The following is a 26,634-nucleotide window of genomic DNA, read 5'->3' as shown; positions in this document are numbered from 1 at the left end:
ATGAAAGGTTTCGCCTTCCTGGTGAGAAAGGTCAAAGGAGAATGCACAAGCAACAGTAAGGATCTTCCATTCAACCTGTTTGTTGCCATTTGAAATTGACTGACTTGAGTGCTGAGGGAAATTGCTTCAAATTGTGTTTCTCCCTGAGGGGTCCCTGGAGATTGTAAAATGGTCAATATTCATTGTGTTTCTGATCAAAACTGATATATTTTGGGATTGGTTGAGGGCTCAAAACACCTGCCCTCGATTAACTTTATTTCTGCCTCACAAATTTTATTTTAAACAGTTGCTATGTAAGATGGCAGAGTATGTAATGATTAAATATGGCAATGTTTAGTAGTAGATGATACCTGTTTGCTGTGGGAATTACTGTGACTAAATCAATAATCAATGGATACTTTGGCCTTATCACACCCATGCAGACACACACACACACACACACACACACACCAATGTATTGTCATTTTCCAGAGTATAACCATAAGTTTTTCTCTCTCTCTGTGAAGCCATCCACTTAAATAGCTAACAATTCCCTGCATTATCAGCATTAACAAAAATACCCCCACCCCCCTCTAGACCTTTGAAAATGACAAAACAAAATGTGCAGGCTGTTTTTTACCAAGCACACTGGGAACATACTGACAATAAAATTATGTTTTCCTTTCAAGTGCTCCTCCAGGCACTTCATTCAAAATAACAAGTGCGTTATTTCTCATGCAGATGCGCCTCTGGCCCTGCTGGTGGTGCTAGAGAGAAGGTCACGGAGTCGCCCAAATTGTCCCCTTTCATCCTCTAGCCAAAAATTCAACTCTTCCAACCACCATTACCAACACTACCATTATTACAACATTTTGGCCTGCCAGTGGTGCTGGAGGGAAGGTAACAATGACTCATCAAATTCCACCAAATTTGATCCACCGAATAAATATGGAAATATGCCAATGATGCATGGGTCCTACTTCCCAGTGGAACAAAATAGTCTGGGCAACCTTCACCACACGACTGTATCACAATAATTCATAAATAAAGATTATGAAAGTTTTTTTTTTTTTTTTTTTTTTTTTTTTAATATTTGTCCCATTTATTTTCAACCCCAGCAGGCAGGATTTGTTTTGATGCAGCTAATGCCAGGGAACAAATGGTTAGATGTCACCAGCTGAACCAGGAAAAGGGTAGCAAGGAGGCAGAAAGAATATCGCTATCAAAAAGAATCTTATCATATAAACCTCAATGCAACACAAGAAAATGTTTCTCCAGTTTCAAGTGTTTATGTTCAAGCTCAGCGTGCTAATCTGTCTTTTCAGTGCTGCAGTGGCTGCCCTCTCATTGGTCAGGAATTGGAAAAGTCTTCAGTATTCAAATTGAAGATGTATTTGTTGCAAAACAAGGCCCTCTTAGATGCACGTCACTTACTGTAGCTCATTTCAAATTTTGAAAAATATGAATTATTTGTGCAGAATGGCCAACACAATCTCATAAAACTTTGTGAAACAAGCAAGAAGTTTGAAGTGCTGATCATTTGTAGTGGTGTGAACACTGTGTTTCTCCTTCACAAATTGGATTATGTGACAATGAAATGGTTCAGGTCAGGTTAAAGACAACCTAACCTTACCCCCTAAGAAAAGGTTAAAGTTATGGTTAGACATACAAACTAAAAATGAAAACACAGAAAACTTATCTGATTGAGTTGACAAATGAGTTCATTTTGTTGGAGTTGAAGCTAAATGTGTTCTCCACCCCTGCACTGTTCCCAGGGGTGGAGTCTGCCTGTCTCTTGTCAGTCTCTTTCATGTAATCCCTCGGTGGTGACAAAACACACTTCTGTCACTTCTTGTGCACAGAACATGCATTAGTATTTGCATTTTGCATTTCTATCTCTCTATGGTATGCCACCTTTACCAGTTCTTTGTCAAATGTATTTTTAGATACAAAAAAATGGTGCATTGGGACAATTCAATGCCATATTGCACAGTGTTAAAAATGGAGGCATATGTTGTTGCAAAGGTCGTTCTCATTTTATGGAGGACTGACCGCCTGGTTTCTATTTTTAGGCTGCCATCTTTGACTTGATTCAACACACTTGGCTTATTGGCTCTCTCTGAGAATTTCAAAAGTTGCTTCAACTTCCCACCTCATGTCAAGGTAGAGGGGAAATTCACACAATGTTAAAAATATATATTTTTGACTACTGACACCCTGTCCTATCAAGCCTTTCACCTCTTCAGGTGGAAAAAGAACCATGTGATCTCATAGTGATGCACCAAAACCACTGATCTATAATCATTTTTTAGATCACTCGTCAATAGAAGATACAACACTTTTTGATGATGACTTGTCTCTTTACTCATTTACACTGTAACTGAGGTGATTAAGAGGTGAGATCATAATCAGTGAGTTTTTAAACACAAGCAAGAGAGATTTTCCTCTGTTCACTTTAGGGTATCTGACTTTTTGACGTTGTTCTGAACACTTTAGAGGTTAAATGTACTGCAGCTGACTGACTGAGAAAAACACATTCAGATAATCCAATTCACTTTCATCAAATAACACAAAACATCATTTATATCTTTCTAAGTAACTCCATGCATTACCTCATCAGAAATCAGCGTTTCATTCTCATGAATTGTCACAAAAGGGCGGGATGACTGGGTGATGTCCGAGAAAAGAAGAAAAGATAAAGAAGACAAGAGCACATGGTGAATTCCTTGTAAAATGACACTGTTCCTGATAAACTGCCATAGTACTTTTATAAAACCCAGAATGTAATAGTGACATGCTGTCTCTTGAATGAAATAGCTTATGAAAAGATATTATTAAAAACACATTTATGCATGAGCAGGTGTAAGTGAAAGTGTAATTTTTTATGCCATACATGAATACCTCTCTTATCAGTGTGAAATCCCCAAATCCCAATAGAAAATATAGAAAATATGCATCCTTATGCATACAGAATTTTTTTTTTAACATGCCCCCAAAACAAGGGCTGAGTTAAACAGACACCCGCTAGTATCACCTTTGTGAAATTTTGATCTTTTAGTTCCCTTTCCCCAATGATAAACATTCCCTAGCAGCAGTCATCACAAAAAGTAAGATGTTAGTTGTTGTTGGTTGGTTATAAGGTTATTGTGTTAGTTGATGTTATCTGATGCATTTTATTTCATGAAACGAAACATAATGTAATCAGTAAGCCTCTGCGTAGTGCTGGATTTATTTTTGACAATTCCTGTCGTTTCCATTTGTACTCTCCATGCAGACATTTGACTCCACAAAAAAGACAGAAATGCCAGTTTTTCTGTGTTCAGATATTATAATGGGAAAGGGTCATTGTTATTGTGTAAGGAAAATGGATTACTGAAATTCAAAATAATGTTATAATTGACTATTAACTGACAGGTGCAATTGAAATCTGAGGGCAGTACATTTATATTTTGTTTTTCTTTGTCTGTTTGTTTCATTTCAGTTTTAATAATGTCATGCAGCTCACTGAAGGCTCACAGACACCTTCTGTTGCCTTATGCGCTTTGTTGATGTCTGGTCTACCTTGAGCTGATTCGACTAAAGGCCGTTTTTTCACCCAGACTGGCTGATGTTTTGGCTGCTAACATGTGACAGTGAACAGTAACTCCCAGTAGTTTGACGTTGTTGTTGTTGCTTGTTTTATGCAGTATGAGGAGCGAAGCAAACTGGCGAAGGTCCAGCCTGCTTTTGTTGCATTACACAGCGGCGCAAAACCTGCTCTCTTTCCTCTCCCTTCCCTGCAGCATATTTGCATCCGACCCCAACGCCTCTTCATCTGGCAGCTGAATGATGAGGTGACCTTCCCACCTGCATCAGGACTGAATAGAAATCACCTGTCCGCTGCTTTGAAATGACAGCTCACCTCTTCCAGGAACTTTTCAGCTCGCCCTCAGAGCTGCCTTCCTCCTGTCCTCGCACCAGAGCTCCCTGTCGTGCAAAAACGTCTGCATTACACATAAATGTTGTTTTGTACTTGTGTAATGATGGGGATCTCAGACATAATCAGTTGGTTTTGCTGCGGCATTGAAGTCAGTGTGAAGTCACTCTGGAGAAGCAGCTAAGTGACTTAAATGTAAATTTAATATTGTAATGTCACCCTGTAATTTGTATCATAATGGATTTTGAAAGTTGTTGAAAGATGTTGGCTTAATTGTTTAATAAATTGAGCGTGGCCATACAGAATCACAACTTGGTTCTAACACTAAATGAGATTTTTTTCAGTTTTCAGTGATATAATGGTGGCACTGACAGCAATGTTTTCTACTGTCTGTATCTTGACGCATTCATAAATTAAACACCACTGTGACTTAAAAAAAGATATACGCATTCATGATATTTATTTATTTATTTGTTTGGTTGGTTAGGGGGCAGACAGCACTACTCTAAAGACCAGTCGGAGCAGTTTTTGAGGAAGGAGGAGACTGCAAGGATTTTTTTTTCAGAGGTCAAATTCAGGACCACATGTTTAAGTGAAAACATCCACAGTAACCTCACATTAATAATTTTTACTCATGTATTATCCATTTTTCTCCTGAAAGCAAACTGCAGGACAACAACTGCAGCTTCAAATTTAAGCACGGGTAGCAAGCTTTCACAGATTCAGTCTGTAAAACACTGCACACCCCACCTGTCGCCATGTTTCTTGTTTTAAATGAAGATCACCGATAGATTGTGCTCAGAGGCACGCCATTGGCACACAGTTATCCATAAACAACTGTTGAAATGCCCCATTTCCACATATTGAGTATTGAGCAATCAAGTCTTTTGACTGGGCAGAAGAAATGGAAAAGTCACTCAGTGGTACATCTAAATAACCACTTTCACCTGCTGTGAAAGAGGATGTCAGGAATGCAGAATAAAAGTGGATATTACACTGCAAGGACATTCAGCAACTGGTAAGGAGAGACGATGAACGTTTTCTTAAGTGTGACATGAAAGGCAGAAAATGTGCACCAAAGTCCGCCAGTGTCCATCAGCAGTGTTTGTTACTGCTTTGCATAATGCACTACAATGATACTGATTCACTACTATGATTGTTTTTACTCAAAAGTAAACTTGGAAAAACAAGCATGTCTGATGAGGGTCCACATGTTGCCTCCTATCATAAATGTATAATTTATTTATGGGCGAGAGCAGACAGTGTGTGGGTGTTTTCTTTATTTTGGTGGACTGTCATTCTTCTTTTGCATACCCGTCACTGAGGCTGTCTCTTGGATGTGCACAAAACTTTGTTTGTTCACAAAGTTTTACTTAAGTAATGTAATGCCTAAACCAATAAGGAGGACTGCATGTGGGATCATTAGTTCAAAACCATTTAATAATTTAATAATAGCCTATCCTCTATACACTTTTCCTTTATTTTTCTTTACTGTTTTTTTTGTTTTTGTTTTTGTTTTCTAATCCTGAAAATTTGTATCATAAAGCTTTATTATTACTACTGCAACTAAACTATTTAAAGGTACATAATGCAAAATTGCAATGGCTCAATTGATGTATGCTTATTACACATTTCTGTCAATCGAGTCTAACCATGCTCACCTCCATCGACCTTTGGCAATTTTGTGCAGTGCACCTTTAACCTTGATTCAATGACAATATCTAAATCTCATGTAAAAATGTCCACATTCACACCTTAGACTCAGATTGTTAGTGTCAAGTTTGATTTATACTGTATGCAGACTTAGAACATAAAGGTTTGCACTCATCCCTCAGCATGGGATCCGGCCATTTATTTTTGTTGGTAAACAACAAACATCAACATGCAAGCAGCAGTGATTAATAAATATTCCAACACCTTGGATTCAATCAACATAGTTGAAATAAGTAAATGAATGAATAAATAAATAATTATCTTACTGAATCATGTTAAGGCAGCAAAGATCTGAGGGTTAGATGAAAACAGCCAAGCAAAGCCACAACCAACCAGCTCTGCCAGAGCGAGTAGCAGACAGCTGACTGATGATGAAAATGCAGCTTTGAAGAGAAATAGCTCTTGGTGCTTGCTTTACTCTCATCTTGCCCCAAGGATCCCCAGCGCTCTGCATATTATTATATTTCACATCATTACAAAGCTCCTACTATTCTAAAGGCTAGCTGTGGAATACAGTAATTTAGAAACTGTGCTATTGTTTGTCTTCAGTATTTCTTGAAGTAAAAAAAGCTGCATTTCACATTGAAAACAGTGTTCAAAATGCAGAATCTTGAACACTGAAACAACAAACTCTTTCCATCGTGAGAGATTCTTAAAAGTCTGCCGTCACTGAGTTGGTTCGTGAGGTTGAGGTGTTTCTCATGCGTCTCTGGTATTTTTGCAGATCGTTTCCTTAATGGAAGATTGTTATCCCGACCTTGATGCTTAATGAGCAGGGATGAGACAATTCACACTCCCATTTTTTTTTTGATGATAAATTAACCTGTTGCAGACACTTGTTCTGCATACAGCTCGGTAATAATATCAACACAGATCAGTATTTTTAAGATAGAAGCTTGACCTTATGGAGTCTCGGTTCTTTAATTAAGTGAGAGACTTTCTCATAATTCCTTAGAGCGATGCTGCAAATGTCAAGTTACTTCTGACACACTTTACTTTTGTGAAAAATTATCTTTTTTAATGACACTATGGTTAAGAAAATCATCATCTGGCATTGTTCTCTGGATGCTTGGTGGGGTGATTATTATTAATAGTGGGAGTTGGAGTAGGAGTATTATTATTGTTGTTGTTAGCATTAGCATTGAAAGCATCTATTTCCAAATATCATCCCAGTATCCAGCGTTAAAACCACTGAGATGCGACAGTAAGAGAAGTCAGTACTTGTACTACAACCTGAGGCGAGGTATCATTAATTCTGTGCTTGTTCCACTGCACCATCTGGTGTGCACCATCGTGTGCAATATACATCTGTATCTATATCTGTATGTGTGTGTGTCTGTGTGTGTATTTTTTTTCCCTGTATTTTATTTTTTTAAAAAACTATATTTCATCAGAGTTCACAACAAAGGCTTGGAGGGCCAAATTGCCTTATTTTTCACAGCTCACAGTTTTCCCACATCAGCAGGAAAGCTGGAGCTGGCCTGTTCAGAGGCTCTCTGCAGCTCCACAGAGGAGATGGTAAAGAAGACAGACTGTGACGAGTCAGCTTCTTGTCTCTTTGTCTCTTGACTGGTAGGTTTGACTCAAGGCTTTGTCATTTCTGGTAAATATTTGCATATCTCACAACTGTTTGAGGATGACACATCTCTCTATCTCTCTTATCAGTCGGTCAATCCATCTATCTGTCTGTTTATCTATCTACATATCTATCACTCTATATATAGATATAGATATAGATATGTGTCCCTCCCTCCTGTGACATTTTCTTTTGAGATTCATGCACTGTAACTGTACCATCCACTTGCCCAGCAGGCCTACCTACCTTTCTGCTATAAGTTAACGATTGCCCGACAATGTGCTGCCTGAAGGGGTTGCCATGATATTTTTCTTCATCTTCCACTGTCAACCTTGGAATGGCAGTCGCTGGACGAATAACCCCGGGTTTAGTCTGGACACATTGATTCAGTACATAGAAAGCAGAGATATATTCATAGGGCAGTATCACTTTCTCGGGAGATAAAAGAGGCATTGCATGAATCAAGACACTGAAGTGAATGGTTACCTTTTGAATGTCCGTCAGCTTTCTCTCACCAGATGCAGGCGGGTGAAAGCTGCATAATGTTGCCTGTGGAGACGAGTTGATTCAGCACAAGTTATTGCAAGGTTATTATCAACAACATATGCATATAATTGTTGATCTACTAAAAGTCCAGTGCAGGCTACAGGTAGCACTTTAAGCTATGACACCAGCTGACTAGATGTAAAGGTAAAGGTACAAGCAAACAAACACAAATATTCACAGTAAGAAAAAGAACAAAAACATCAATAATTATCATCGCCCTCATGTGTCATGATTGAATTTTTAACTTTGCCATGTCCGATAGAGGAAAATACTGTGTTGTATTTAAAGGTGCAGAAGCTGAGCATTATTCTGCTCCGGCTCCACAGTATAAAATCACTACAATATATAGTGACAAGGCTGTTGATCAATAATAATGACACTTACTTTTCCTGTTTGTTTTCTCAATTTGCGCCGTGTCCCTTTATTGTCAAGCTCAGGTTGGGGTTGTTTGGCTAACTACTTTTCTCCTCAATTTGATGCTCGTTCATGCAACATTGATTTGTACGTGCTTTCCTCAATTGCAGCACATTTCCTTTGTTGCACTCACTTTAGATTGTTGTATGTGTTGTGACTTTTGCATTGTTTCTGAGCTTAAAGTGCTATTATCACCTCTGCCGGGCAGCAACCTGGAAGGCATCATGTGTGTAGTTGGCTGGATCTGTCCGTGTGTGTGTATGTGTGCGTGTGTATCTGTCCTCAGCTAATCTTGCATGCTGCTGGGACTATCAGCCTAATATTTTTTGTGCACAGTTATGACTGTATGATCAAGGACCTCCCATGGTGCAGTGATTCAAAACCATTGAAAAACCCTTTTTATATTGCAGTTGAGAGTTAACTTCTCAGCTTGTTTTATGTCTTTAACTAAATGTTTTTTTTTTCATTGCCTAAGCACTGGAGAAGGGGAGATACATTTTTAGAATTATTCCTGTCCAGATTTGCACACCACAGTACAACATCGCCTGGCGGAGAGGTGCACTTTACTCCACTCCACTCTTTTAGTTTTCTGTGTGAAGATGCATGGAGGAAACAGACAATATGACAGTGAAAGAGGGTTATGGAAAGTGAATAAATGGACCATTAGCCAACCTGGAGCCGGATGTATAATCACTGCATATGCACAGAAACATGCATATGCTATTTTCTACACAGAAATCAGTATTTATAACATGCAGTGAGAACGTGTGTATCTTCCCGCATACTTCAAACCATGTGAACACAGAGTTTTGGCTGCAGGCTGGTGGAGAAGTGATAGAAAATAACATGACAATGGAAATTTATGCAGTGTTATTATTGTAACTGTATTATTTCAGTACACTAAGTGTAAGTATCCTGTTTAATTGTGTGTGTATGATTTTGTACAAGCCTATTTATCTAGTGTTTTTAAAATTATTATTATATTTATGGGTGAGAATATGCTGTATCTGTTGCACTACGTCACACATAATACAGATGGATTGATGGGTGGATTGCAGGCACATGTGCGACCAGTTAAAAGTCATTATGATGAGTGCTATCAATGGGCTGAGCCGTGCGTAATGGCTGTGCGTAATGACAGCTTAAAGGACCTTCCTGTGCTTTTAGTTGCCATATCTAAAAAAAAATTAGTGAGCAGCAACAGGTATTTATATGGAAATAAGCTATTTGTATGGAAATGAGCTAATAAGGAGTGTGTCAACCTCCCCGTATGACTGATTGTGGGAGCCGGCATTAGGCTTGTTGCACGTGCAAACAATTAGACACAAACTGAGATTTATAAAACAGAGCTATGCATATGCACAGCTTTATAAAGCTGATGAAAAGAATGCATATGCATATTTCCGCCTTTGTGCATAAATGCAGTTTTAATCATGAATCTACACAAAGTTTTCTGCATGTGGCCCCTGTCCATGTGATTCACGGTGTGTGTGTATTGCGCTGTAATACTTTCATGGTGGAGGAACATAATCTTCACATAATTTATTTCCAGAGCACACAATATGGGATTCAAACTATGTGCTTATTTCATAAACTTTCATGAGACTGTGTCTACAGATTGCGTTAAAATTCCTGTTGTTGAATAGAAGGAGCTGATAAAGTCATAGTTTATTATTTCCCTTTCATTTCCACAGCAATTTCTTTTTCATGGAAATGGGGAAACGAAATCTTTAGAAGCAGTAAATTATTTGATTAAATTTATTCATTGTTTATTATTGAATGAAGTTTGTTTAGCTCAACAAGATGATTTGAAGCAGAGTGTGCACATCGCAGTCATTTAACCAACAATACATTCTATTGAGAGTTTTTATTAAGAGTAAAACATTCTTTCATACTGCAAAATTAATAAACAAACAAGTGGTAGTGCACTGACACAGTTTCAATGGGCTACAGTGAAAACCATGATGGTGTTTTTAATTCAAGAAAGACAAATATTTGGCTGTTACTCACATATTTTGTTTCACGTCCCAGGGATTTTGGAGATGATGTGTGTTGCTGCATATGCTGAAATCAAACAAACAAACAAAAAACTAGACTTGAAACTGATAAGTGAAATCAAAGAGTTTCATCATAAAATTTGAGATCCACTATTTGACTGACTGGGAGAGAGACATCTATTAAAGGATAGTAGGTAGCTGGAAATCTTGGTTTTAAACTGATAACGCTTTGACAAGATACATTAATATTTTATAGTGAATGAAAAGGGATTTTTTTTTACCTTTTGGTGTTTTGAAACTGACCTCCACTATTCTGTTCATTGATTTTTGATGATTGTTTTTTTTTTTTTTTTTCTACTTTGAGTTTTATCTCATGTGGCAACTGGAAAACTTTTTCCACTCTTCGTTTTTCTCCGTTTCGATAATCAGTGAAGGCAATTCTAAATCACACATTTTTACCTCTTGTGTTTGGAGAGCATCTCAATTCCCATCACACACACTGACACACTGAAGATGACAATGTCTATGCACAACCACACACAGACACACACACACACACACACACACACACACACACACACACACACACACACACACATCTATTCACTCTTGTCTCTCCAGAAACCATGAGAGGCTTTATCCTTTGATGAATAATAAACAGACGGCTCTCCACTCTTTGTGCAGTTATGTACACAATCAGAACTCAGCTCTCTCTCTCTCTCTCTCTCTCTCTCTCTCTCTCTCTCTCTCTCTCATTAAGGAACGATATGCAGTGAGCCCACTTGTTTCTTTTTCTTCAAGGTTATTGCAGTTTTGCATTTCCTGGTTTCTTAATAATTTGAGATAATAAAGTTAATAATTTAGTATTTCTCTCCTCCTTTTCAACCCTAACTTTCCTAATTTAACTTCAGTCCTTCTGTTTTTTCAGTTTTCAGTTTTAGTATTTCCATTGCCATAATGACAACTGAATGAAGTCAAGTCAAGTCAGGACAGCTTTACTGATTTAGCCCATTTATCACAGAGGAGTCTTAATTCCCTGTAACTGGTGAGGGAAACAGTTTATAATTACCGTCATTAATAAATGATAGTTAAGCTTAAGTTAATAGGTATGTCATAGTTATCAAGCACAAAAATGATATATAATAATGTTTACTTACACCTAGTAAACTATGTATTGACAGTTCATTGTTGCATGCATTATAACATTTTATATACCATATTAAATATTTGTTAGTGATTTTTTTTAACCTTTAAGAAATCATTTGTAAAACATCTAGCATTACATAGATGGACGAGATATTTTTTAACACTTTCATAATGTTAATAATGGGTTTTTAAATGGTCTATAAAAATTATTTGGATGGCTACTATAAAGTTGCTAATCATGATTATAATACCTTGTTTAGGGTAATAATTACTTTGTAAACCTCCTATAAACATTATTTGAATGGCTCTTATAAAGTTGCAACTACTGCCTATATTAACTGGCAATATCAAGCGGCAATTGTTCAAAGTTCAAAACACTGAAAGCTTAACTGGTTAGTTAAGTTTATAGATGCACTAACCATATTTATGAACCATTTACCAACTATTAAAAACTTAAGTCGCATCTTTAGAATAGCCATCCAAATATTGTTTATAGATGGTTTACAAACCGTTCATTAACCATACACAAAGTGTTATGAAATATCTGGCCCATCTATCTATGTAACTTTGTTGTCTTACAAATGATTTCTTAAAGGTTTACGAATCCTGTGTTTAAAATAGTATATAAGATGTTATAATGTGTGCAGCAATAATAAATACTTTACTATTAGGTGAACTACTATTACTGATATTTTCATTGTTTGTTAACTGTAAAATAGCTTTTAATTAACTGGCATATTATCATTTATTATGATGGTTATTATAAAATGTTGGAGTCTTCAGATCATACGTTACCTGCGGACCAGTGTTGCTGGTTGATTCTCTGGAGGGTTGAGGCGACCGGGAGGTTGTGCACTTTAAGATTGCAAAAATAAAGTTGAAAAATCACTATACAATCCAACAACATTATGTTTTGTTTTGTTTTTTACTGATGTGATTAAGTGCACTCACTGTTGCAATGGAGTCGCCCAGCACCTCATCAATAACGGCGTACAGCTCCTCTGACTGCTGTCGCAGCTGTGCAGGGGAGCACATCTGTTCAAAGAGACTGCAGTTAAACTCTGAAGTGAGCATTCTCTAGTGGTAAACCTCCTGTGAAAGCCAAACTATAATACCTCAGCATGAGTATCTGAAAGCTCCTTGTCTGGTGTCTCACAGTGATCTTCCTCTCTTTCCACCTGGTCGTCTATTGCCTGTGAATGCAAAGAGTGAGAGAGTGACAAGATTCAGCCAAGTGCCAAAAATGATATTTATCACCTACTGATTTGGAAGAGTCTGGTCCATTTTGAAACTTACATTATTTTCAGCATCCATCTAGACAGTTTAGACATACTGGTATAATATATTTTCACAAGCAGTGCACCTCGACAATGCTACCTGAATGTATTACAGCACACTGCAGTCTCTTCTGTGTCACTGTCTCTCTCACTTCTGAGTTTTAATACATGTTGACAACAGAGGCTCTTTCATGCATCCAATGTAATTCAAATTACACTCTCAGCAACTCTAGTTTGTAAATCCTTTCAAAATTAACTTTCTGTCACTTTTCTTCCTGCAAGTTTTGAAGCATAATTAAAAATTGATGTTCTGTAAAGTCTGAAGTTTTTTTGTTTTTGGCATTTTCTGTATAGAATTCCTGCAGCATTATGTGAGGAAGGTGCTAAACAACAAAACTGCAATGACAAATATGTGTCAAGATGAAGCATCCCCTCAGTGTTGCAGTGTTTCATGTGCCTAGCTGTTTTGTCAGCTACGGTGACATACATCAGTGGGAGCAGAACTGAATGTCATCTCACCTGCTGGTCCAACAGAAGGGTGTTTGTGGGAATCGCAGCAAGCGATTTGTAGCTTAACTTGATCTTGTGTGGCTAGAGTTTAGAGAGAAGAGGTAGAGAGAATAAATCAAAAATGAATTTTCCATACAAAACTATGCATTCTCTTCAAGATGCAGTCCATATGTCCTCATAAATGGGTCATCTGCATTGTATATTTCTTTATGCAAGCCTCATGTTTTTGCATAAGGTTAAGCAAATTGCCAAAATCAAAGCTGCACAGCTGCAAGTGCAGTTGTAAACTCTGTTAGTCTCCAATCACAGCCACATCACATTACCACTGCAGAGATGCTGATTTTGAGTAAAGCAATGTCACCAAAACATTCGGTTACAGCCAACAACTTCACACTTCACACTACACACTGACAGACAGGAAAATATGGTGACTGTGTTCAGTATCAACATTCGCTGATTGCAGTAAATGAGTGGCTTCTCTGCGGTTTTCTCAAATTGCCTGTGGTGTGATTGTACAATTACTGAAAACCTTCAAGTTGCACTTGCGATGCCCAAGTCTGACCGAGAGTTCTGGAAAAAAGCTTTAGAAAGTAGCATGGGGTATCAGCACTGGATGATACAATGATGGCTTTTTGACAGGGGACTTTCATCTACAGTGTGAACTGAGATGACATTTTAGATACACTGTGCAACTCTTAAACTCTAGCAAATGATACCACTTTTCCTGAGGCAAAGACCTAAAAAAAAAAAAAATCACCCATTCTCCCACATGATTATGATTCTATGGCTAAGGAGAACAGATAAACAGAGATCTAAAAACAGTTCCAGCAGAGCACAACACTTGATACATGCCCAGATATCAAGTTAGTGAAATCTGTTTTTAGCAGCATATATAAGTATGTCAGATATTACTGAATAATATCTGTAGTTTATAGAAGCAAGTGTCATGCAGATAGTAAGCAGAGTAGCTACCTTTCTTTTTTTACCCTCCCTGTCATTGCAGTCTGATATTCCACTCCCTGGCCGTGGAGAAGGTGTGGAGCGAAGCGAGAGAGAAGGGGATGGAGTGAGGTCTCTGATTGGTGGAGCAGGAGACGGGGAAAGGGTGAAGCGGTCTGGAGTAGCAGGAGGGGTGCTGCTGGGTGACGGCCACCCGGGAAAAACAATGGGCGTGTAGCGGGAAGGAGACAGACAGTGAGCTTTGGGAAGCTGAGGTATCCTTTCACTTTTGGAAACAGGGAAACTCTCCTCCGCCTGATGCTTCCCTTTTATGGGGTTTTGTACAGGAGGAGGTGGTGATGTTGCATTTGCGTGCGTCGGCGCAAAGGAAGCTGTGGCACTTGACGGGCGCGGCTGAGAAAGCTGGGATGCGGCAGGGTAGGAGGGCAGGGATCTTAACTGCTGAGAGAGGGATTGAAGCCTTGAGAGCGATGAACTTGGCGTTCGACTCCTTTCCTGGGACGCAGGCTGTTCTTGCTTATTGACAAGCTTAGCAGACAGAGAGAGTTTTGCAGGATTACCGTCTACCGCATGGCCCCTGAAATATAACAGACTGTTGCTAGGCTTAAACTTAGGGGACTCAGCCTTGGAAGTGGTGATAAATGGGTGCTGCGGTTTTCTGGAAGGTGAAGAGTCAGACTTTTCCTCCTGAATAGTTGGAGTAGGAGTACTAGATATGAGTTTTGACACAGGACGTGAGCAGCAGAGTGCCAGTGGAGCTCGGGGTAGTGTGTTGTTCTTCACCGGTTTAGAGCGAACTTGAAAAACAGCTTGAGGCGGAGGAGAAATAACCCTCTCACATCTAGCGCCGCTGAATGAATGAATTCGATCTGAGCACCTTGTTAGTGCAGAATGAGGATCTTTTCTGTATGGTTCCTGTAACTGCACAGATGGAGGCGCAGTGTCGCTTCTGTATGGCTCCCTCTGGCTGTCTATGGAGGTTGATGACGAGAATCTGGAGGAAAACTCCAGGGGAATGGAGGCCACACTGGAGGCAGCTGAGCAGGCGTTACAGAAGGACAGGGTCACAGGGTTAACGGGCCAGCAGGGGGAGTAAGGCCTCTGCAGAGCGGAGGACAGGACAGGAAGGCGGCCTTTCCTCAGGATGGCTGTGAGCAGGGACAGTCGCGTGAGAGGGGGCCGGTGCCGGGAAGGTGGAGACTGGGGGCACAGGGAGGAGGGCAGGCTTTCACAGGACGAGAAGCAGGTTTGAGGCATGTGAAGCAGGCTGGAGCCAGGGGCGAGCGTGTGCCTCTTGACCCTGACCACAGCGGGGGAGAAGACGCCGGATCGGACAGAGGAGCAGGGGGAAACTGTGCGGCTCAAAGAAGCGGGAGACGCCTCATTGTACAGCTGCATGGCCGACCAGCTTTTCTCTTTGTCCCAACCTTCTGAAAGGACAGACTCCCTGGAAGAAGCCGGGGTGGGGAACAAGTCTGCGGAGTCTGTGGGACTCATCGTTCTTTCTTCTGACACAGCCGCTCTATTTACAAAGAAACCCGAGCTGACCTCAGTACCGAGAGAGGTATCGTGACACCGCTGTTGGGAAATGCCCCTGTGTTTATCAACAGCTGTTTCCATAGAAGCCGGTCCAGCAGCTAAATGTTCTGGTGTATTTTCAGCCTGAACACTCAGTGAGGGAGAGGTTTGAGGAAGGCTCACATGATCCACCGGGTGCTTCAAATGAGAAAGAAGACATTTTTTTTTTTCTATTTGTTTGTTTGTTTCATCAAATGGCAGCTGAAGATAGCAAGTGCCATGACTTGTTTTCCTATAGTAACACACATCTGGCAAGGATCACTGGGAATGTATATTAACCTGAATCTCAGAAAAATATGTGGTGACTAAATTCTTTTTTTCTTAAAAAAAATAAATAAATAAATAAATAAAAAGGCTGTTAAAAAGTAATCCCAATCCAACTCATAGCATTATACTTCAATCTTTAGGAATTTGTTGTACATTTTTGGATCAGATTATTATTAGGTTCTAATTAATATGTCAAGTTTCAAAGACAATTAGAGCGAGCTTTGACAGGGCAACCATTTTCTTGATTTAAGTAATTATCTCCTGTCAAGGTGCCTTATTATAGATGTCAACCTGATATTGTACATTTAGAATTATATAAGTGAATTACATAAATAGACACACTTCACACACGCATGAACACACAACATTATAATACTTCAGTTCACGGCTTTAAAGCCCTCTCTCAGTTTCCACTGTGTGTCGCAGAGTGTTCAGCTCCTTTACTTACTTGAAGACGTGTCTCCCCTTTGATTTTGGCTCCTACTCCTCCCTCCTCTGAATCTTTGATGTAGACGATCTCGGCTTTGAAAATCTGCCTGTCTGACATCGCCCCTGTTGTTGCCTTCTCCTTGGACACGGCTGAATTCTGACAAGGGAGAATGAAGCAAATGTAAAGGAAGAGTGTGTCAGTGAAATCTGAGCAAAGCCGAGGTGAACTTCGGCGTAACTTCCAGCTCCGGCAGGGATGTATCAGGCGCTCTCAGGGGTGTGCTTGGTTTCACGAGACCACATGCCCCACACATATAATTCACATGTACAAGCACATGCCCTGCTGAGATTAGTATAGCACACCCCTCATGCACTTACGTGAACAAATGAGGCAAGCCCGTTGTACACACACAACTTTGAAGCTTGCCACTGGAAATGAGAAATTAGTGAGCTATTCATCCACTTACTGTTAACTATGAGCAGTGAGTCACAAGTGGAAATTACAAGTGTGTGTGGGTGGTAGTGATGGTATGTGTGTGGGTTGGAGGGGGAGGTATAATTATGAAAAACCGAGCTAAACAAATGCTGAATTCATCATGATTGCTCGTAATGAGACAACATTAAATTAAGCTAATTGATTCATCTGTCAGTCAGAAAATTAAACAAAATGAAAATGACTTGACATTTGAACCGCATTTCAATGAAAAATAAAACACCATCTGTGCTCAACCGCCTTTGTTTTGACTACCAAAAAAAAAAAAAAAAATAGTAATATTAAATGCAATTTTCAGTCTTTTGCACGTGTATCAGGACATCCTCAGAAATGCAGGTGGCGTAAATCAACATTCTTAAACAACTGGAGATTAATAATCTGGCTGCTGCCTCAGAGGTAAGGAAGTAATTCCATTCTGCCCAGTGGCCATTAAACATTAATATCTTGACCCGGGAGGGGAGGGATTAGTGATCTGACTTGTGCAAAAATTAAAAGATGTGACTCATTCTAACCTGAAGACAGCAACTAACTATATTTTGGATTACTGTCAGACCAATTTTGGGATACCCTTACAAACAAAGAAACCCCTCATGCCAGCCACAGCTCCACATGATCCACACCAACACTGAGTTTGGCAGACTGCAGTGGAAAAATAAGTTCCCCTGTGGTCCCACTGAAGGAACTGAAATGATCACCACTCAGCCGTGGATCGATTTAATTAGCAGTTTATTAGCAAGTGAATTAGCAGCTCCTTTACTCTTCTACGGAGAACACAACCTGATCCTAGCCTACTTGGCTGCTCTGTAACACTGGCAACCGAACCGTGTGAAACCATAGACTACAGCATATTACATGCACACAGAATTTATTACAAAATGCCTTTCGCATAGATGTTGAAAGTATAAATACTGAATTTGTCAACATGTCCTCCAGTCTATACGACCACGTAGGACATTTGGTCCAACCATTTAATACGACCCAAAGGAGCGGGCTCAAGCAAACCACTAAAAATAGTTGGTTAAGCTTAGGAAAAGGTTATTGTTCATGTTTGGGTTTGTCATAATGGTTAACGTTAGGAAAACGTCAGGGTTAAGGCTGAGTGAGAGGCGTGTTGATTGACCAGTGGAGCAGCGTGACCAACCACTGTTGCGTCCTTAATACGGCACCACGGTGTTGTGAGTTACAGGACCACTAGAGGTCGCTCAGCTTTAAAACGTAACTATAGGTTGTAATAAACTGCTTTACAAACAACCTATGGGGTAGTTTTTTTGCCAGAGGACAGTCTCATAATGTAGATGTTAGACCAAGAACATTAAAATACTTCCTACAGATTAATACATCAGTATTTAAAACTGTGAAAGGGACCTGTCTTCATAGTGAGTACTTGATGACTGCAAGGCCTTCACTTTTAATGTAATATTTTGATCTTATTGCAACTTTTGGTTCAGTAGAGTCCTCAGAAGATTAAGCTACATAAGCACCGTGCATCACTTAATGGGCAGCAGGCCATGCAAATAAATCAATAACTCAGAAACCTGCAGAGAGTTCTCCCATCTGATGATGATCAAATTAGACTTGCAAATGGGAAAAAAGGGGTTATGGGAGATGTGTGAAAGTCTGATATGTGCTAAGATTATGTTGTTTCGCAATAATACTGTACTTTCTCACCTTTCATTAATTCAGTACTGCTCATTAAAGAGGGCGATACATGTGGTAAAAAGTTTTTACCACACAGTGACAGCTGGATAGCACCCAGTTAAAGAAGGTGTCTCACCCTGAGTTTGGCATTTCAAGTTCACAGCACCATGCTGCGGCAGAAACTCCTACAAAACAACAAAACAAAAGTTCTGATAACTTTGTTTTCTTTTTGCCATGCGGTTGCATTATTCTGTCAATGCTCATTTTGTCTATTAGTTCACCTGTCTTTCTTGCAGTTGGATGCATAGAAACAGAGTCTTACAGCCTAACTTTACTTCCATTCATGATCCAATGGAGAAAAGTCTGGAGATAACACAAAGTCAGACACTCACTGCTATACGCCTTGTTAAAGAAATGCTTGGTGACTTTTGTGCCGTTGTATGATTGATCTTGTCAAAACCATCAACGTTTTATTGTATGGGAAGACACACATCACTCTAAAAATCAACACACATCCAGGAAAGACAGTCCACTGAGGCAGATTGAAGCTTCAAGCATGAAAGTAAAGCAAAGCAAGTGACAAGCTTTCCCATCCCCCGCTCAGCCTTGTGGGAGTTCAGACCAGAGCAGAGTGTCATTACTCTGTCTGCTTGTCTTCTCAGCCTCCAAGCTGTCCTCTCTGTCACAAAAGCAATATGATTAACAATCAATGATGATTAAAATTGTATACAGGACAAAAATTAGAATCAGTTTCATCAAAGCAACATCAAATGAAGAGTTAAGTATGAAATTTTAAGGGGGGACACTATCATAATTTAATTCTTTTAACGAAGTCTAACTGAAATGAGGGGGTATTTCTACATATATGAGAAGGTAAAACTGTACAAGCTGCCCTATAAGAGGCATGGAGGAGCATGGAGGAAATTTACAGATGAAAAGTAATAACATCCAACAATGTCTGCTCTCTTTATGTAAATGCACAGAAGGGAATCAGAATGATTTGTTCCCTTTTGTGACTGACCGTTCGTGAGACAAAAGCACAACTGAAGGCAGATTTCCACTTGGTTTGCAAACAGCAAATCAAATGAAGCCCTGGCAGAGAAGGGGAGGTAAATTGAACACCGAGCGTCCAGCCAGCCAGGATGAGAGAGGATTCAAAATCAGTTATTGCTATGTGCATCAAACACAATCCAGCACTGTACATGTGAATGTTTTAAAGCTCCCCTGCATGATTACATGTGTGGACTTTTGGAGTTTTATTGCCACCGCATTAAATGATGGGTTCCCACTTCTTGAGGTAGCAGCAGCTGGGGTAAGCTGAAAAAGTCCTGGTGCCAACCCCCCAATGAGAGGGCTTTTGAAGTTTGCAGAGTCATGCAAGCAACCAGCAAATTGACTTCAGACAGGCAGGGCAGTTGGCTCACTAGAGGCACCCAAAGCTGCAATGCTGTGATGTTGTATTGACTTCTGATACCACCACTTCCTTTTGACAATCTTGATAGTAGGGGTCCAGACCAGCCTTTATTGATTTTACTGATTAACATATGGTAAGTTAAACATTTATTAAAATATTTCCCGCCCGATAGTTGGGCCCGATATGTGTCAGTAATATGCAAAGTGTACTAAGAAAAGTAAAAAGAAGAAGAACTAAGAAGTGCTATACAGCAGAGTGAATTCTAATATCATTTAGTTAAACTTAAGTTAAAATTTATTTAAACAGTTTCAGAGGAGGTGGCTTCCATGAGCCGTAAATATGATGAAGCCTGTAACTAAACAGAGTCAATCAGCATCCAGACAATAAAGGCAGATCCTCAGGATCCCTGTGACAAGCCCGTATGATATTGCTTATGAATCAGCAAAGTGTTTTGCATTTTCCCTCTCTGCAAAGATGAGGCTCCCTAATGGCTCTCCCGAGAATAAAGTCATGGATGTAATTGCTGTAATTTAGCAGGTCACGGTGAGATTGATTTATCCCTGGAAGTACATTGTTTAATTATCAGGCTAAACGATGACATGATTAATCTCTGGGAACTTTGATTTACTCCATAACACCTCAAAGTTGCAAAATTAGTTCCTTTGGCGGGTACTGCTTTTACCACATATGTGTGCACACACACACACACACACACACACACACACACAAAGTTATTAGTCAGCTTCCCAGATTAGTTATAGGGCATGGGGGAAAGGGAGAGTAATTAATATGAGGTGGATTCCAGAGTGGCCTCTTACCATACAAAGACAACAACAGATTGAGAGAACGAAAACGTTGGAAGAGAGTACACACACACACACACACACACACACACACACACACACACACATACACACACACACACATTATATTAGGCATAAGCTTGGGTAAATGAATGTTATTTTGAGAGTAAATGAAATGGACAGTGTGATAAACAGTGCAGTAAATAAAGTGCTGTAACTTGGGGCAGGATTTGTTCATAGAAATAAATTCTTACAAGAGACTTCTGCCTCAAAAACCAGAATGGTTAGTAACTTCTGAAGTGAACCTGAGGCTGTGTTGAATAATGTTGAATCAGACAGGCATGCCACAGAGATGGGCTCAATTCACTCTCATTGCAAATGAAGGGGGTATGTGAATTTTCTTCCTTCAGATCCTCAAATCAAAAGGTTTGTCTATCTAACTAAAACAGACACCATTGTACAGACAGAATGGCTTGTCCTGTACCTCGTTTAGTTTTCCTGTAAGGGCTCCAGATCTCTCCTCTCCCCTTATGATGCTTTCAACGGGTAATTTCTGTATCAGTGGCACAAATGTAAAAATAGACGGCTTAGATGGCACTCCAACTGAAACCTGTAAAACAAAGAGCAGTGGTTAGTCTATATTCAATAGACTCTTGATAGAGATTTACCAGAATTTTTTCCTTTCAAGCACACTCACAGGGTTTTAACAGATATAGCTAACTGATGAGGATAATATGACAGCTAGTGCCAGTGAGAGCCCTCTGCAAGATCCAGGTGTCAAAAACAACTCTGAAATTTTCATTCTCATTCTGAATCACCCTCCCTCCCTCCCAACCCCGCACCACACCACACCACACCACACCGCATACACACACTCCTCTGGCACTAATGAATTATTTTGACTTACTAACTCACACATGCGCCCACACAGATTAAGGATCTGAGCGCTGGTACACCCCAAACTGAATGAGAACTAATGAGGTAACCTAAATGAAATCATGGTCTTGTCTGTATAATTGAGCCTTTAGGCATTTTGCATGCATTAGCACCTGATTCATGCAATCCTGATGCTCAGGAAAAATGGCTTGTATCAGACACTGATGCTATTGTCTGTTTCTCAAATTAAAATGTCATGATTGTAAACACTCCTGTACAGAATAAAAAACCTTTCAACCAATAGCATGCCTTGGATCTCTCTTTTTTCCACATCATTACAGGCACTTTTTAAAAAAAAAAAAAAAAAAATCCAAAAAGCACCTGACCCTGCAGATTATAACAGTTAAAGCTACCAAGTACTCGAGCTTCCCATCTGTTTGCATTGATGAATGGTCCCACTGCCGGGAATTCAGACAAGTACAGAGTGTCCCCTACAGAATTGAAAGGGTGCAGGCCCAGTGCCCAGCTAAGCTATGGCAAACATCAACATGACAAAACAACCTTAGGGATGAGCAAATCCACACTGGCTGGAGATGAACTAGTACATGAAGCTTCCGCCTCTCTCAGGCCACTTTGCAGTCCTGTGTAGCTCAGTGGGTACAGCATAGCATTAACACCATCAGGGAAAGTCAGTCAATTCTCACTGGGGCTACCCATGCTGGAAATGTTTGCCCCATGGTACTGAAAAGTGCTTTCGATAAAAGCATCCAGCCAATTTGTAGATATGTTGCATAATATCATGAGTGTAGAGATAAATGCCATTCCTGAAATGAAAAAAAAAAAAACCACACTCGTATGCAGTGCTTCACATAACATACTTTCTGTATTCAAAATCCAGCAAAAGTTATTGTCACACGTCCCATGAGCCTCCCAGTATTTTCTTACTGCATGATATTAAAAGCACGTTTTATAGTAACAAATGCAATTAGAAAATGCATGTTTTCGCAAATGCGCTTCTTTTATGTTTCAAGAAACTGCCACGTTTCCAAATAGGAATGCAAGACATAATATTTTGTCTCAAAATAGTGTAAACAAAATGTTTTAGGCCACTCTCGTGTTGAATTTAAACACCAAAACTGTTGGGTCTTTAATTTCCAGCACAGTTTTGATTTTGTTTCAAAGGTGTGGTGGTCCGGATGAATGCAAACACTTAATTTATTCTTTGTATGGTAATCAAAGTGCATGCTCATCAAAGGTAATTCTGCTGCATACTAATCATGCCTCCTCTCTCCACTGTGCTGTCAGGTCATCTCCAAATTCAAAATGATGGGTGAAGGCACTGAAATTTCCCTCAGTAATCATTGGCGGTGATTGTAGCAGATGCAGACGATTAAAAATAGATCACATGTCTGCTGCTGGTTGATTTAGGTACAATCATTGGATTGACATTTTTAGCTCTGTTTCGACTTTTGTCTCACAATGTCCACTTTTGTGCAGAAGGAAGCAGATCCAGCCAACTAACCAGACTCTTCCAGGTTAATCCTGTGAACTAGATTAAAATAGATGTCTCCCTAAACACACTGGGAGTAGGTGTTAGGTGTTTAACTGCACTCAGTGGTGACTTTCAACAAATTGAATTTCGACAAATCTTTGCCAAGTCATATTTGTATGCATGCAGGAAGTTCAACAAAGGAAAAAAGGAGGAATAAGCATGTTTGATGTTATTCCCCTTGTGTTCAAATGTACATAAAGTTCATCTGCACCCTGTTGGTTTTGTTTGAAACTCATATTTGGTGCCTTGAAAAGTTATCCCTCCAAGGCAATTTGCTGCCAGAATGTCCTTTTATACTCATGTCTTTGAGGTTCTTTCCACACTTATTGGTACATATATTGTTGCTTGCACCAGAGCAAAACTAGCCCTCCCATGTGGGCCGTAATTTCCTCGCAAATATTGGATGACAACCGTGCAAGTTTGAAGCTTTGACGCTAAACTGAAGGCATGGCTAATCAACAGGTGTATTAGTTTTGTTTCGATGGATGAGCACCAGTCAAACTGTCACTTTACATGAATGAAGAGTAATTACAGAGTTTATCCAAGTATTGATAATGATAAGAGGCAGATGGCCACCTACCAAGTGCCAGGTTCTGCTTGAGGGTTTTTTTCCTCACTACTGCCAACTGCTTGCTCATGGGGAAGATTTTGGTTAATAGGAGGAGCCAAGATTTGTTGGGCGACTGTAAAGTGCCTTGAGATAAATTCTGTTATGATTTGATGCTAGACAGATAAAAGTGAATTGAAATTTAAATTGAGGTAATGTAATTTTACTGAGTGTATGTACTTTATACTTTTCCTCCACTTTATTTCCAAGGGAGGCATTGTAGCCTTTTCTCCTCTACATTTATCTGATGGATTTAGTTACTAGGCGCTGTGTGGTTTTAGGTTTTACATGTGCAAGATTTGGGATAAGCTCATAAAACATGATGCATTGTTAGAGTGTAAACTAGCCAACAGCATTTGGAGCAGTTAGAGATGCAATATTAAAATACCTCTCACAGGTTAGTGCATGAATAACTCTCTAAAAGAAATCCTGAATGCAGGACTTCTATTTTTAATATTTAAGTTTTGACATTTTGCCATTTTATTAGAGCACTTCTTCACCCGCTGAAAATGTGCAACATCTAGTATGAAGATAAAACCATAATTCAGCTTCTAAAGACATACTGTTCCTCATTAAATGTCATGTGCATAACAGAGTGACTTTTCAGGCGGTCAGTCAACACTGCCAGGACTATGAATTGGTCTTTTCATCAATTATAGTGAGTGCTGTGTGTGTTTAAGATCTTAAAGGTACATGTAACACAAATCTATTGGTGGAGGAACCACCAGGAATTGAAAATAAATTAATTAGGAATTGAAGCTAATAGGGCTGCACTGTCATGCAATCCTGACGTGCTGCTAAACCATCAAAGCGAGAGTGGCATTTTCCCAAAATGTCAAAACAGCTGGTGTTATCCTTTAATGTATGATGTGTGGCTAGCCATTAAAATAACAAGTACTAGATGTTATATTGCCCCGTTATCATGGCATCATTGCTTCCAAATGATTGTCAGCTATGTCAAGCACATGTATATTTCTAGTTCAATTCACCATTCACTCATGAGGGTCATTTTAGATTTATTTCCAAGGTGTTTATGCTTATTTTATATATTCCACAATAAGACAGAGAAGATGTGATATGTAATAGATTCATGTAGTCTGATTCATGTAGTCTGATTCAAATCTCTAATGATTGTTTATATCACCATATAACTGTCATCACACTAGGTGACACAGCACTTTTTGAGCCACCAGTGTGTTCCAGTATACTCTTAAACTACAATTACCTTAAGTGAAAAAGGCTTTCCTTCCTCTTTTACAGCCCAAAAAAGAAATACCCGCCTGTCCACGATCTGTTACTCATAGACACAGAACAAGTGACAGGGCAAAAAAAACAGTTATCTAATCGACTTTTATTTATGAGTTCATGTTGTTATATCACCTCCTTGTTGGCTTGCTCTCTGTAATCATAGCAGAGAGTAAGGTTATACTTTGAAAGGTTAAAGCAAAGCATTTCCTGCTTGCCCATCAGAGCCCTCTTGAATGTGTAATTGCTGCGAGCGTTGCCGAGGTCATGCTGTCCTCACAGATCACATTTCCACCACCACTGGCTTGCTGTGCCTCCGCGTCCGGCGCTGCATGTCGCCTCACCGTGCGTGATCTCACTAAAGTTATTTCTTGTGGCATGCAGGACCCGTACCAAAGACCAAATACAAGCGACACTAAATCATTTCCTGAAGCAGACCACCCGCCTTGCTCAAGTTTAAAGAGACACACATAAACAGTGGCCAACCATGAAATGAAGAGCATGCTTTGAGAAAACATGCTGCACATTAATATATTAATTGAATTAGGTGGAAAGCCAGCCGGTCCCAATGAATCAATAGAAGTTGTGATTGCCTCTTCTCATTGCCCTTAAAATCTTCTCACATTAAAAGCTGTTTTTATGTCAAACATTTCTTCTGTGGGTTTGTGTTCAGTGTGCTCTATTCCAAGTGTAATGATGCCTCTTACTCTGCAACCCTCATTTTCAGCAAAAAGTGCCATATTCATTAATAATTTATTTGAGCTTTCCAATGAAGATTCTCAACTCAGTATTCTCAACAGAACTATGAGTTATTCATTCACAAAATGTCAACACATAACTGCAGTGAATCTGAAATTTAGGCCTAGCTTCCTCAGATCTTTATATATCTCAGCAGCTCACAGTGTGCAACAGCTCTGCTGAAGTGAAAACATAAACAATCGGGTGTGTCGCTGAGTAAAATTACAGTTTAATTACAGACAAACACTGAGCCCCTCCCTTTAGAATAGATATGGTGCAGCAAATATAGCTGCCTGCCAGCTGCTCTGATAGCAGTGCGGTTATTGAGCATATTGAGTTTCCAGTCCAGATTATACAGACACAGAAAACATATTCAAACAAACAAACAAATTAATAATAATCTATGAAAAAAAGATATTTCACTCAAGCAGTGGCAAACTTTCTAAAATAGCGACATCCTGTGGTACTGATGGTTTAATCAAGTTTATGATGGCTTATTGGGCACAATAACGATTTACAGATATATTGTTGCAGGTTTAATTTCCATCTGAGAACTGTTTGCATTTTTTCAGAAGTTAGACTTCCTATATCTAATGCATGGTGGTGGTAGAAGGGTGAGCAGTACAATTGTAAAAAACAAACAAACAAACAAACAAACAAACAAAAAACACAGTGTGCTTGATTAAATGCAAATTCTTTCCAATTTCATCTACCAGTAGTGTTTAAATGTCAGATTAAAATCACCACCTCAAACAGGAGTTAGAGCCAGAAACACTACAATTATGAAGGTCACTGGGCAAGTGAAGGCAGGTCAATCACATTACTTTAGCCTGACAGCAAAACAGAAATTCCACCAATAAATTTCTCATCTGGCAAATGAGAGGAGAGGAGAGGATATCATTTCCCATTTCAAACCCTCTTACCTTCCCCAGTCTTTCATTTAAGCTCTCCATTGCAGCT

At 39.4% G+C, this 26,634-nt stretch overlaps 1 protein-coding gene and 1 long non-coding RNA gene across 3 annotated transcripts in view; one reads left to right on the top strand and one right to left on the bottom strand.

Annotated features, from left to right (window-relative positions):
• LOC115372533 (uncharacterized) overlaps positions 1-4,325 on the top strand; it is an 8,417-nt gene extending 4,092 nt beyond the window's left edge. The window contains exon 3 of the long non-coding RNA XR_003929455.1: positions 3,762-4,325. This is a non-coding gene — a long non-coding RNA (uncharacterized LOC115372533). The remainder of the gene's footprint in view (positions 1-3,761) is intronic.
• The window catches only part of mlip (muscular LMNA-interacting protein), a 27,536-nt gene extending 902 nt beyond the window's left edge, over positions 1-26,634 (bottom strand). The window contains exons 1-12 of one of the 2 annotated variants that reach the window (XM_030070493.1): positions 26,598-26,634; positions 21,141-21,266; positions 16,328-16,465; positions 13,084-13,155; positions 12,403-12,480; positions 12,239-12,322; positions 12,083-12,142; positions 10,155-10,208; positions 7,671-7,733; positions 7,431-7,556; positions 3,881-3,945; positions 2,592-2,645 (exon numbers count right to left, since the gene is read on the bottom strand). In XM_030070493.1, coding sequence (XP_029926353.1) covers positions 2,627-2,645; positions 3,881-3,945; positions 7,431-7,556; positions 7,671-7,733; positions 10,155-10,208; positions 12,083-12,142; positions 12,239-12,322; positions 12,403-12,480; positions 13,084-13,155; positions 16,328-16,465; positions 21,141-21,266; positions 26,598-26,627 — 915 coding nt within the window. In that variant the 5' untranslated portion in view covers positions 26,628-26,634 and the 3' untranslated portion in view covers positions 2,592-2,626. The remainder of the gene's footprint in view (positions 1-2,591; positions 2,646-3,880; positions 3,946-7,430; positions 7,557-7,670; positions 7,734-10,154; positions 10,209-12,082; positions 12,143-12,238; positions 12,323-12,402; positions 12,481-13,083; positions 13,156-16,327; positions 16,466-21,140; positions 21,267-26,597) is intronic. The other variant, XM_030070491.1, reaches the window with a different exon arrangement.

Source organism: Myripristis murdjan, chromosome 15, assembly GCF_902150065.1.
Source record: "Myripristis murdjan chromosome 15, fMyrMur1.1, whole genome shotgun sequence".
Lineage (NCBI taxonomy): Eukaryota > Metazoa > Chordata > Actinopteri > Holocentriformes > Holocentridae > Myripristis > Myripristis murdjan.
This window is presented reverse-complemented; position numbering and strand designations above follow the sequence as displayed.